This window comes from Thunnus thynnus, chromosome 7 (assembly GCF_963924715.1).
Source record: "Thunnus thynnus chromosome 7, fThuThy2.1, whole genome shotgun sequence".
In the NCBI taxonomy this organism is placed as follows: domain Eukaryota; kingdom Metazoa; phylum Chordata; class Actinopteri; order Scombriformes; family Scombridae; genus Thunnus; species Thunnus thynnus.
In genome coordinates, this window is record NC_089523.1 from 26,867,002 (window position 1) to 26,880,975 (window position 13,974).

Below are 13,974 nucleotides of genomic sequence, written 5' to 3' on the forward strand. Positions count from 1 at the left end.
TGCTACAGACCAAACGATTAATCAATGAATTACAAAAATGATCAACAGCGTTACTGATAATGGAAATAATCATTAGTTGCAGCCCTAAAAATGGATTATGTTACCTTGGTGAGGGATGAACATCAGATTAGAAAATTAAGATGCATGTCACATTCTGTAACTCCCTGGAGATCCCAGTGGGGGGGCGTCTGGGCAGGACAGAGGGAATGATGGGTAGGAGCAGAGGTGGAGCTGAGCAGTAAGCAATGAAAAAAACCGCTGACCATCCTTCTTCCCTCGTGAGGTCACTGCAGTCTCTCCCTGATGACCGTATGTTCCAAGCATAACCTTTTAGGGCGATGACATCACTACTGCCGAGACATACTGTATACTATCTCATACATATTTTACCTGCTGCTCTCTGACTCTCTTTGTTCCTCGTGAGCACATGAGCTTCGTGAGCTTTGCTTGATCTGGAAGCAACAACGCGTGTAGCCATCTTACTTCATGTTTAGAGCTGTGATCAATAGTAATTTAACTGTACGGCGTGTCTGCCTCCGCGAGTAAGATGTGCTTTGAGGTTGTCACATCATGATGAGTCCCCGGTGGATAGTGGAGAAGCCTTTGAGCTGTAAGTGTTGGCTTTTTCTTTTTAAAATATTAACTTTTTTTTGATCGTTGATTCTTGCAGGATGATGTGAAGACTTTAGCTTGCTTTTCTGATCTATAGTGAACTAGATGATGCACTGACACAAAATTGTTGTACCACACAGAAAGTGGTGCGTATTTTTGTCTGATGAATGATAAAAATGAAATTTACTACCATCCCTTGTGTACTGCTTGGATCTACTGTGATTTGTGAGCCCCAGGCAGCACACAGTTGTTGATCATCTAACATTATCAAAAGTGCAACAGAATGCATCTGTGGCAAATTATCACATAGAGCTTTTATTGTCATGTTTGTCATTAAATCATCGGTTCAGCCAATCTCATGTGAATGACTACCAGAGGAGAGACAACATGAGAAGTTGTATTTTTTTAATTCAATGAGAGGAGATACTGTAGAAAGTGCTGGAGTTTGGTTTGTTAAAGGTACAGTTTGGTTTGTGGTTACTGTGAATTGGTTAAAACATGTTTGTGCTGTTACAGTATAAGGATCAATGTCCACTGTTACAAAACATAAGCATGGTCAGAATTAAAGATCGTCAGGCTGTTTTCCATATGAACATACTGTGTGTGTGTGTGTGTGTGTGTGTGGTGGAAAAACACCAAGATATCTAGTAGTAATGTCCTTTTGGTCTGTAAACCATCTAATGCACATATACCTGCAATATTCTGGGTTAAATCTATTTTCTGATTTCAGCCTTCCTTTTTTAAAACCAATAAATAAAAAATGCCATAAAAATAATCTTAAAAGTGCAGCACAACAGCACCACAAACTGAATCCTCCAAACATCATCAGATTAAACCACAACATCTTTAAAACAGCTTCAATTAAAAACTGTAACCCTCATAAAGGTAGGAGGGCTGTTATATTAGACAGCATGAGTTTTAACTAGGTGTACTTAATAAACTGGCAACTGAGTACATAACAATATCAAAAATAGCTCTTTTAAATATTGTGTGATGCTAATTTCAATCATATAGCTGAATCATATTCAGCTTCACCAGACTTGTGCCAGAACTGTCACATTAATTTGACTATCTGGGTCACAGCAGTACTGAATCTGTTTGTAAGAAATCCATGTGTGCCGTTCCGAGGTTTTTCACTTCACTGCTGTATGTGTTTGCATTTCAGAATGAGAGTGCTATTGTGAAAGAGAGGGAACTGTCCCTAGAGCTCGCCAGAATCAGGGATGAAGTGGGTAAGTGGGATACAGCGTGACAGATATGGCACTACAGGGAGGAGTGCAGTGAGTCACTCTTACCTCACAGCGTATCATGTATAATACAGAACTACCAGCACAGAGAGGAACATGTGTCCCATGGGACTCCACTCTGCTGATGAAAGTCTGGATTTAGTGCAAGATTGAACACCATTTATCAGACACTGTAATAACGTTGCCCTGTTGTCATTGTATATATCAACATCCAGACATTATAATACAATAGTAATGATAATAAAGCAATAAATCAAGAGTTAAATTAACTTTGGCATGCTGTATCTTCTTGAGACGAAGTTCTTTTTTTGTGCTTAGTCCGTGACCCAAATTTTGGATCAAGTGAAGGAAACTTCACCTCTTCATTATGTTCCAGCTTTCAGTGTTGCACACTGGGAGCAACTGCAGCAGGAGAAGGAGGAACTGGAGCGGCGTTTTGAGGCTGAGCTGCAGGGATTGCGCGCTCAGCAGCAAAAGGAGCTGGGAGCGCTGGAGGAGCGGCTGAAGGCACAGCATACGGCTGAGTCCAAGAGCCTGCAGGCCCAACAACGCGCTGAGCTGGAGGAGCTACGGGTCAAACAGCAGGAGCAGGTGTGTCATTTTCATCCACTGAGAAGTTAAGGATGTTATGTCACTGCTGTTGCTGTGTATAAAGCTTCCAATGAAACCCTGCATCATCCTTACATATTCTAAATATCCTCTGTATATATCAGCTACTAGCAGCTTAAAAGCAAATCTTTAAGTACCACAATGAGCACTCTAGAAACTTTGGATGTACAGTCAACTCATGAAAGTAAAATATAATCATAATACATTTTTGTAACTGTTCATTATCTCCATCTTGGCTCAGATTGAGGAGATGTTTGAGGACCATGAGGAGTCCTTGATGGAGATGGAGACGGCTCACAATGACACGCTGGCCACTCTGCAGGAGGAGCATGCCAGGACTGTGAAAAGTATGAACCAGTAAAATGACTCTCCTTTTACTGGCTCACTCTTCTGCAGGTCAAAATACTAATAATGTTTGTTTTTCTTGTGTCAGATCTGAAGATGGCCCACGAGCAGCAGAAGAAGTCTCTGGAGGAGGAGTTTGAAAAGATCAGATTGTCTCTGCAGGTTAATGGTTCCTCCTCCTGATGATTTATGTTTTCTAAAGATATACTGTATGATACATTTTGTGGTCAGTGACAGTGACTAACAAGTTCATAATGTCTGTTTGCTGACCAGGACCAGGTGGACACGCTGACATTTCAGAACCATAGCCTTCGAGACCGAGCAAAGCGCTTTGAAGAAGCTCTACGAAAGAGCACAGATGAACAGATAGTGGTAACTGCTGCATGATACAGTACAGAGAAAAATGTCGGCTACTTTGGTGACAATGGCAGGAAAGATCTTGAGAAATTTTGTTTGCTTGCAATGTTTGTTGGCTCTAAAGATTGATGATGATGGTTTTCACTGATGCTGTCTGCTGTTTGTAGGATGCTTTGGCACCATATCAACACATTGAGGAGGACCTGAAGAGTCTGAAAGAAGTGCTGGAGATGAAGAATCAACAAATCCATCAACAGGAACTGAAGATTACAGAGCTGGAGAAAATAGTAGGCTTAAAATTTCGGACTTTTCTTTAGATCTGTTTGGTTGTTTTTTTGTGTTTTTGTATGTGCTTCACTAGTTATAGATTTCATCATTTGAAGAATTTAATGTCGTGCACATTTTCCTCTCTGTTTTTGAGCAGGCTGAAAAGAATGTGTACCTGGAGGAGAGAGTGCAGGTGTTACAGCAGCAGAATGAGGACCTGAAGGAAAGAATAGACAAGAACCTTGCTGTGTCCAGGTCAGATTGTACAAACGCATACTAATGTAGATTCAAGACCCAGTTAAAACCAGTATGATTAAATGAGCTTAAACTCCTAATATTGATAAAAGGGATACAACTGTAAGAAAAGAAGAAAAAAAGTTGTTATTGTGATAACATTGTTATAATACCTTGTTATTAAAGTATGTTTATTTTTTTCTGGATCTGTTACTTTTGTAATGTATCCAGTAATGTTGTTGGTGGTTTTATTCTTATTTTAACTCTGGTATCGCAGTGACTTTACAGTTTTAAATATAACTCTAGTTCGTGTCACTACAGTATGACTCTCTGACCACTCATAATGACATTATGGAAAAAATGGAAAATTCGTGCTTCCTACAAGAAAAAATGTAATGCAGTTTCCCTTCAACTTGAACATTCAAATGGACAAGATACAGTCATCTGGTGTCACAGTGGCCTGCACTGTAAATGCTGAATTATTATAAAAAATATTTTATGTTAACTGAATTTCAGGAGTTAGATCATGATCAAAAGTTCCCATAATGACTTTTAACAACCCAAATAGGATGGGTTATACTGTATTTGCAGAACAATAGAGAGAGTTTAGAACGAGCACAAACATACTGAATAAAATATATCTTATGGCAACATTTAATTATACATAATGCATAATGAATGCATCTACTTTTTGCTCATTACCTTCTGAAAAACATACACTTCCAAAAAAACGAACAAAGCAATCTAATACTTGTGTTTTCTTTTCATTATTGCAAAATCTAAATCTACCCAAACACATCTATGGTAAACAGCTAAACCTGGAATATAAAGCTAAATAGTATTTTACACTCAACAAAGAAAATCTTTGTCGAGTTTCAATTTGCTTTCCTGTTTTTTTATCTATAACTGTAACCTTGCAGCTGGAAACCTGACTTCAGTCTTCAAAAGGAACGCAGCACTAGTACGTGGTATTTATGTTTGAACTTTTGTCCCTATCAGGCAACTCTCTGAGGAGAATGCCAACTTGCAAGTGAACGTGGAGAAGGAGAGCAACGAGAAGAAGCGGTTGAGCCGCACCAATGAGGAACTGCTGTGGCGTCTTCAGACAGGCGAGCTGAGCCCTCGTATGTCCCCCAGCTCCTCCCCCATCCATCGACCCCCCTCTGGACCAGGCTCACCTGCCCGTCCGCACTCCTACCATCAATGACATTCTCAATGGAAGCTCTTGTATCAAAAATTTTCTTTTATCTGGCATTGGACGCCCTGATTATTTTTTAACTATTTGTTGAATGTTCCTCTCCATTTAAAGTGTAGGATTTTACACAATGTAGATGGACAGACTCATGTTAGTTTGTCTCATAGGAAATGCCGCACACGCGTGTGATGCGTTTCCAAAGCCAAACCCAAGGAATTTTAATCTCTGACGTAAAGAATTGTATTAATGATCACACCTCTTGTTGTTCAAAGGGAATTCTCTGCTGTCCACTTTTTTCTATTCTACATGAAAACCCCTCAAAACAGATGCACTGCAAAGCTGCAGTAGATGAAAGACCTGGTCATTGTAGACTTCAGAGAGCAGGATCAGACTCACGGTGCCTCATTTCCATGTTTTCGCCTCCATCTCCATCTCCACCTTCTCATCCAGCGCTCAGGATGATGGATGTACGAGACATAGCGAGCATCAAAAGTGCAACAACTAACACAAGAAGCGCCTTTGCCGTCCATTCTCTTCCACCAGCAACGTCTATCAAGGCACAGGAAATACTTTGAGTAAAATCACAAAATCCTAATTGAAATATTTCATATGTCAGGAGTGTATGAATGACTACCTAGCCAATTTAACCTCAGTCATCCACCCTACTTTCTCCATCAACAGCTAGATATTAGCGTCGACCCGAAATGTATGATTACAACAACATAACAACTCATAAATCCATTGAACTGCCAACAAAGTATGACTATATTATGGATTTCCATTTGTAAAAACTGTACATGTATTGCTCTCTTTAAAGCATGTTCTGTCTTCCGGTTATATCAACTTTATTTTAGGATTACCTACAGTGTGATGATATGAAGTAGAAGGGTGAATGGGCAACACAAGTTACCTCCTATTTCTAATAAATCAGAGCAGGATCTATTGAAATCAATATAATTAATAGATCAATACGTAATTATACAATCCACACATAAACTTATCTCATATTTTTCATGTGAGATGGTGCCCCTCAAGAAAGTATTACCATTTCCTACTAAACAAAAGTGCACAACAGTTCACCATGTACTGTAGCTGTCATCTCTGGAGTTAATTGCAGCAAAATTAGCCATAAATGGTGCAGACACTGCAGTTCTTGTTAAAATGTATTAACCTGTACACATTTAAGTCCAACATCTGTTCATTATGTTCCATTCGTACAATTTAACATTACCAATTTGTATTTTTTTCTGCACTTTCTTTAAGTGTTACTTATCATCGCTCATGCAGCTGACTGGCATTGTTGCTGTTTTCTGAATTGCTGATTAACTGAGTTGTTTTCTGTGTTGTTTGAATTACACCACAGGAAACAAAAAAACAACTCATGAGCAAATGTAATGAAAAAACACTATTATGGCTTCCAAACTTTCCGTTTGTACCGCCAATTGACTTTTAGCAGAATTTCTGATGAGAAAAAAAATCCTAAATTTGACAAATAGTTTAATCAAAATAAGAATGAATCTCTGCAAGCTGTTACCTCATTTCTCATTGTAGAGAATAATCTCAGGCAAATTAGGATTCATCAAAGGGAAGCAACTGCCGTAACTTGGTTGACAGGATTTTGTATTAGTTGTATTTTTTTTTTTAAAGTTACGCACATGTTTATGTAACCATTCAGCTCAACTGTCTTGTTTTGCAAGATATCCTTTGTACAACATTATTTTGGATGTAGAGAATATGTGTAAATATTTTAAAGAGCAAAGAGTGGTCAGCGAATATATGAAATAGGTTGGAGTAATATTACTTTATTATAATGATAGAATATCCCCCCTGACACATAAAATGTGGAAATCTGCTCAAACAGGTATTTGGTTGTAGGTGAGTTGCATTTGCTGTTATGACAGTAAGTTGATTATGTTCAACTTGGTGTTCTTTACTATTTTCTGAAAGGTAGTGGAAATGATATTTCTCTCCATCAGGTATTCCGATTGCACTGATTGCCTCTGTGTCCTGTGGACATGACCCAGTACTCATTTACTGAATGTTTGTTCGACGTGAGAATAAGCGTTTTTGTTTACAGTTTACATCCAATGTCAGAGCAGGTTGATGTATCATGTAGCTGTTAGTACTTCTGTTGATTGTTTACAGGACTTCTGTTGTAAAGATTGTATTCAGTATTTCAGAAACCCACGGATACGTTTATATGAAAGCATGTCTTTATAAGGTTGTTGTGCTTGATTTATTTGTTTTTACATTTCTTGTGCATTTCATATATCTATTTATTTGTCCTCCTCCAGAACTGCAACTGTAGCTTAGCTGGTTAAAATAATTGTGATCAGTGATGAGACACTAATGTCCATACTGTATATGTTGCACTTTGTATTTAAGTATTAAAACACATTAAGAAAATAAGTGTGCAAAAGTGAGAGTTGGTGTGGATATACCTTTAATACATAATCATTCTACTTTATTTTTGCCATTCATATATATGGTGCCAAGACATAGAGCTCTTCCTTTGCTGTAGTAAAAACAGAATACATTTTATGTTTCAGAAGTGCAAATCAGCAATAAACATGCAAGGGTCATATCAAAAAGAGATACCACTGTAGCTTATAACAGTAATAATAACAATATAACTATAATAACGGTACAAATCTGACTGAATGTAGCTTTTATATGACTTGAAATTTAAATTCATCACTTCCTCTGTATGAAATTCTGCAACATATCTATAGGCAGAGGGAAGACGATGGTGGAGTTCTTCTCTGCTGCGATGGTGTTGAGCGTCTGCAGGTATCGTAGTTGGAGGCCAGAGGGTGACTCAGAGATTACCAGAGAGGCTTCTTTCAGAGCCCTGGAGGCCTTCATCTCTCCCTCCGCAGCAATGATCTGAAACACAGACAGACAAACAACATTGTTCCAATGTTTCCTTCGCAGCCTCCCTTCTTTTCCATGGGTGGAGTGTATCAAGAAAAAGTTAGATTTAATCTTCCGTGGCCCTCTTCACCTTAGCCCTGGCCTCCCGAGTGGCCTCTGCTTCTGCTGCCATGGCTCTCTGCAGCTGCTGAGGCAACTTCACATCTTTGATCTCCACACGCTCCACCTTAATACCCCACGGATCAGTGGCTTCATCCAGAGCTTCCTGAAGATAAATATTGCAAATTAAATATTCCAGGCACTTTAAAGCATTACTACTACAGTTTTTTTATGACTATTTTTAATGTAAGAGATCGCTCGTATTGATAATCTTAAAGAGACTTAACACCCAGCTCTTCAGCTGTATGGAGCTTTTAGCCTTTAGTAGCTCATTGTTTTGGTTTTGTGACACCTTTACTCTTTACGCTACTTTTTGCAAAAGTTGGCAGCTGCTTTATACGAGACACTTTGATAAACCCACTGTCAAACTTTATACAATATTAGTCTGCTAGTGAAGACAACAATTAAACCAAGATATTTTTTGCTAGTTTAGACACAATTGGATGTGATAAGAGAGTGAATATTGGACTTATATTTATCAGTCCGTTAGAAACATGATGATAATGTTGCTCCATGTCTGCAAGAGGTTTATAGGGACAATTATTCACTAACATCTTAGGCATAGCAACTTTAAAGGCAATGATATGTCAGTGCTTTGTCAGAATAACCTCTCTCTTCAAGTTTTTATGACCATGAAAAGCACAGTGAATTCAACTTTGTGTTTTGTTGTCAAACATTTACACTGCAAGTGTCATTTGTCTTATTATCCCCTGGATTTGCCTCACTGCAAATTCTTTGCTCTCAAATCGACCAGTTATGCACCAGTAATGGAAGATAATGAGGTTCAGTGGATGTCGGGGCCAGTAGAACATAAATGAAATTAGATTTTATACTCAGCTATTTCTTAAAAAATCACTGTTACTAAATTTAAGATGTATCCTCTCTTGACCCTCAGCTCCCCATAAACCTTCTTACCACATCACACATAGGATATAGTCACCTGCATGTTAAGGGATATGCCCTCTCTGTCAGACAACAGTTCTGCAAGGTTCTTGGTGCCCAGTACATTCCTCAGGGTGGTTTGAGCCAGCAGCCGTGTAGATGAGTGTGCGTTGGACACATTGGCCACAGATGATATAGGGCAGTGTATCCGGAAGTACACCACACCATCCACAGACACTGTCACTGAGTCTTTGGTTAGGATCTGAAAAGGTAAAAAAAACAAAACTCTGATGCTGTGACTCGTGGATTCACCGAGGAAGATTACAAATTATTTACTATTAATGGCTACAAGGCTGCAAGCAATGACCCTCTGATACGTGGGATTATGAGACACAAAATGATTTCCCCACATTTTATGTAGACGATAAAAACAGAAGAAATGCAGGAAACCTTACCTCTTGTGGAGGGATGTCAAACGATATAGTTCTCAGATCAACTTTCACAAAGTTATCAGTGCAGGGCAGAACAAAGAAAAGTCCTGGAAAGGAGTAAAGACCCATTTTTTGTAGCCATTTTAAGTAAACAAACACTTATGCAATCTATTTAGACTGTCCTATATTGTAGAAGTTGCTGTTTGATATAACAGAATGAAATAACAATTGTATCAGCCAATCATTCAACATCAAGTTGGACAATCCAACAGGCTTGTAACAGGATTTTCACAATTCACTAATAGATATCCAGCCCAATGGGGAAACAGAACGGTGAAGGATTGGTTTCTAAGATTGCAGAGTGAGCCTCATTAAATAAATTAGTTTGTAAACTATTTTTCTATGCAGACTTTTACTAGGTACAATTTTCTGGAAAGCTATCCTAGACTGGATACCACTGTAAATGATAAATCAGAAACGAACCTGGTCCTTTAGGTTTCCTGTCTGTGATTCGGCCGAGTCTAAAAATGACGGCTCGCTCATACTCCTTCACTATCTGCATGTTGGAGACAAAGCCAGCCATACAAATAGAACAAACAAGACCAGACACAAAGTGTGTAAAACAGTTGAAAGGAAAGGTGTATCACATGACACATAACCAAATCAGAGAACCAAATCTAAATGAATCACTTTAAGGGTTAGACCTATATATCAGTTCGCTGATGTAGTCGGCCAGTATCAGATATCAACTACTCAGTCTCACATCTTACGTGAAGGTGGTGTAATATCTGTGGCATCTGCACATTCTACTTTTGGATTTGACTGGCCGATAAAATACATTTTTTGTAAATTAGTTTAAAAAGTGTATTGATCCCTAAACAGATGCTGTGAATCACCCTGCCTAAAGAGACCCTGTGGCAACACAGGAGTGATGAATGCAAGACTGAAAGCAATGTATCGACTGCAGGGGATTGTCTCGGTTTTCTAGACAGATAAAATTGCAGAATAATTTGAAAGGTGCTTTAATCACATACAGTTCTCCAGTTCTTCATCTTTAAAAAGCTTCTAAACTCAAAGCGTTACACCCTATCCGAATTAGGCATCTCTGGTACAGTACTAGTGTACAACTCGATTCGGTCAGCAAAATCCCTCTCTGTCTTCAAAAATCACTCTAAGTCTCACCTCTCCCGAGAGTACTTACTCACCTAATATGCTCTTTCTCTATCTCTCAATCCTTCTCTAAGTCACTCTATCTCTCTCCAAAAAAAAGGAGTAATCTTCTAGACACTTCATGCACCTGCAAGGCTTGTAGCACTTGTGTCAGGTGGAACGTGGAACTGGGTGCTGAGGTACTTATTCTTGAAGGGTTCTTCTTGATCTGCTGTAGGATTGTACTGTGGATTGTACCTCATTTGTACGTTGCTTTGGACAAAAGCATCTGCCAAATTAATAAATGTAAACAAGTTACACAATTAGGCAGGGGTGCAGAGAGGAGGCAGGTAAGTGATCGTGGTTCTGTGTGTCATCTGTACATTGCTATCTGCATTGGCCCTTCAGAAACCAATAATTGCCTAATCCTAATCAGTAGTGTACGTGAATGTGAATATACTCTACCTTAACACAACAAAATATTGTGAGAGGGAAGAGTGGTACTATAATCATGAGAGATATGATGACCAATATCCAACCGAAACATCCCAGTCTCCCTGAGTTTCTGTCTGTAGAGGAAGTAGAAAAACACTTAAAAAGCTTGTATTGGTGTCATTTTGCATATTTTCCATGACTCCTTTGGTACACACTTGTTAGCACTGAAATCTAGACTGATGATTGTTGTAGTCATGCTGTTCACACAATTAAACAGTAATATGACCCAGTGGGACAACACCTTTTATTTATATATGTCTCATTTGTCACTAATGATGTAAATAATCTCTAAGGGATGTCACATTACTTCAAATCTACCTGAGTCTGTGTAATGTAAAGCTTTAGGTAAAGACAGAGAACATTTCTGTGCCTCTTAAGAACAGTTAACTTGAGGTCCACAAACAATATCTATAATCTATGTGATTTTCCCACTTAGTTGATCAGATTGTTTAAAATTAAACATTTCACAGTCAAAGACAGAGTAAGGCACACTTTTTAAAAGATCAAATAAAGTATTTACCTTCAACATTATCCATGGAGTTGATCTGAAGTTTACCTGGCGTAACCATCTTGTCCATGCTGGATATTGTTGAGATCATTAGTGAGTTGGTTTCAGTGTGATGGAGTGAGTGAAGCAGTGCTACACTTGTTTACCTGACTATTCACCTCAAGAGGTGTGGTCTATACCCTTCCCTAATTGCCCAGATGGTTTCCATGAGCCTGAGACACACAAACTCAAACTCCCATTTGATGATGTGTGACTCATGGACTCACCTTGTGGGTGCCAACAGGTAATATGAACCATACTGTAGATCCCAACCAGCGTCTATGTAGCTCCTGTATTGGAAAGCTTAAGGTTCAACTCTTGTGCTTTCCCATTATACTCTTACATAGAGGTCCAGGAATCTGACACCTGTTGAGTGTAGGTTATGAATAAACAATAGATGACATCCAAGTAGTGAAACATGAGCGCTGGTGCAGGTACGAGATGTGATCATACTCATGTTTCCTGTGTCATTGTGTCTCATGTGTCATTTAAAATGTGAAAAATTGACAGTTTTTGCACAATGAATAAAATTTCTGTTTAAATTAGGTTAAAAAATGATGTATACAATGTATATATGCACAAAGTGATATAGAGAGGACAGAGAGGAAGAGAGGAAAGGAGTGAGGTGGATGAATTTTATATTAATCAAATAAATAGTATCTGAGAGCAATATGGATATACATAGTAATTGCAGTAATGTAAAACAGCATGACTACACAGTAAAAACAAATGCCAAACAGTTATTTCTGTGATGTGAAGTTGTGCAATACACAGTGTGTGTGAGCTACAGAGTCATAAGAACTGACATGTGAGCGGCTCGTTTCCATAATTTTTCAAGGAGGTCCCTTTAATGGATCGTCACATGACACTTGGTCACATGACAGCACACTCACTACATGATGTGCATGTGAATTCCAGCTCCTCTTGTTCACAATGCTACACACTGCATGCCTTTTGCCAGTTTCATTTAAGGTGATGAGTTTAAAATGCTACTGTGAGTGTCTAAAGCAGTAAAAGAGCTCAATCTGTTTTATTTCCATAATTAACAATATTACTCATAATTCCATGAAATTGGAATTTGTGGTTATTCAAATTACTTTAAAATAAGACAAAATATTCATTTCTTCCTTTTTTTCCCTTTTTTTTTTTTTTTTTTTTTTTTTACTATTACTAGTTTTACTATGTATATGAAATTCGACAGACCGCACCCACTTCAAAAATACTTTTCTCTTTAGGATTTCAGACCTCAGGAACAGAAATCAATCTCCATTCATGGTTTTATTTTTCACTCTATCATGATATTTTGATACCAGAATCCATTTCAGACTTGCTGAATTAATAAATGTTTGAGGCAGAACACAGACAGGTGCAAATTTATACACTGATTTTTGAGATTAATACAAGGTCTTGTAATGGACTGAGATGGAGATTCAGAGGAATTCTTATTTATTTTTATTTTTTTTACAAAGTAAATTGTTTTAAACTAGCATGAACATATGGAGCCCCCCTGGGATCAGCTGAGAAAAAAAGACCCATGTGTAAATTCCTGTGTGCACAGATTTGCAAACTGTGCACAATGATTTGCAAACCAGGCACATGGATTTACAAACCATGATGAAGTTAGTTTTAAGTTGGATATTGGACACACATTCACTCCAGATCCAGCGACCCAGTGTTGGTAGTAAGAAGATGGTTAACTCACTGAGCGGTTTCACTGAGGGACCATCAATAACTTACTATATGAATGACACAAAATCATTGTTGTCTGTGCTGACTTGCCCATATTAGTGAAAATTATGATTTAACAATTTATGAAATTGACAATTTGACTGGACAAATAAGATACACCTCTCTTTTTAGTGGATTTGAATGCTTCTTCTATTTGATATGTATATTGTAATGAAAATTCCGCATTTAGTTTTCAATAGCTTCCATGTCATGTGACTCACTGACTCCAAATCAATACTGAATTGTATTACTACACTGGACAAATAAGAAACACATCACTTTATTAGTGCTTCTTCTATTTTATATTGTAACAAACATAGAAAGGAACAGATGAGAACAAGCCAACATAGAAAAGTGGCCGTAGCAAACTGAACAACATGATTTTTAAATTCTTAAGAGGCACAATACAGGTATGTTTGTTTATTGTCATGATAATTATAAAGAAGAAACAATTAAAACTAAATTTCAATAATGTGAGGCAGAACTGTACAATGATTCAGATTGACTGAAATCCGGAGGAGCAGTAGGTGGCAATAATGCACCTGAACTTGAATGACAATATCATGGAATTTATGAAGAAGAAGAGGGAGGTTGAAGATTTTTTTTTACACTCATTGGCTGCACTGCTGAAAAACCTGGAAGCTGAAAAATATAAAACTGGCAGAATTGTAAGCTGAACTACATCACCTAAAGAAGTTGAGAATTCAAATATGTTACTAGAAAAGCTGAAGGCTAAACTGTAATACTGCAAAAGCTGGAACTTGACATGAATTGCCTGAAAAGGCTGAAAGAAGAAATTATTTGTATTGATATCAGACAGATGAACTGAATTGCTAAACACTT

The 13,974-nt window shown here is 38.0% G+C and overlaps 2 protein-coding genes across 5 annotated transcripts in view; one reads left to right on the top strand and one right to left on the bottom strand.

The window, feature by feature from the left end:
• Positions 1–7,275, top strand: part of mtus2b (microtubule associated tumor suppressor candidate 2b) — a 27,518-nt gene extending 20,243 nt beyond the window's left edge. For 2 of the 4 annotated variants that reach the window (XM_067595228.1, XM_067595230.1), the window contains 8 exons: positions 1,778–1,844; positions 2,236–2,450; positions 2,710–2,815; positions 2,902–2,975; positions 3,087–3,185; positions 3,338–3,457; positions 3,592–3,692; positions 4,671–7,275. In XM_067595228.1, the coding sequence (XP_067451329.1) occupies positions 1,778–1,844; positions 2,236–2,450; positions 2,710–2,815; positions 2,902–2,975; positions 3,087–3,185; positions 3,338–3,457; positions 3,592–3,692; positions 4,671–4,878 (990 nt within the window). In that variant the 3' untranslated portion in view covers positions 4,879–7,275. The remainder of the gene's footprint in view (positions 1–1,777; positions 1,845–2,235; positions 2,451–2,709; positions 2,816–2,901; positions 2,976–3,086; positions 3,186–3,337; positions 3,458–3,591; positions 3,693–4,670) is intronic. The other 2 variants (XM_067595229.1, XM_067595231.1) reach the window with 1 other exon arrangement.
• stoml3a (stomatin (EPB72)-like 3a) lies at positions 7,274–12,413 on the bottom strand. The gene is made up of 7 exons (XM_067595233.1): positions 11,377–12,413; positions 10,827–10,930; positions 9,696–9,768; positions 9,237–9,319; positions 8,840–9,043; positions 7,871–8,005; positions 7,274–7,752 (listed from the first exon to the last, which is right to left on the bottom strand). Exons 1-7 carry the CDS (start codon positions 11,453–11,455, stop codon positions 7,561–7,563), a joined length of 870 nt encoding a protein of 289 aa, XP_067451334.1. The 5' UTR covers positions 11,456–12,413; the 3' UTR covers positions 7,274–7,560.
• Between the last annotated feature and the right edge of the window lie 1,561 nt (positions 12,414–13,974).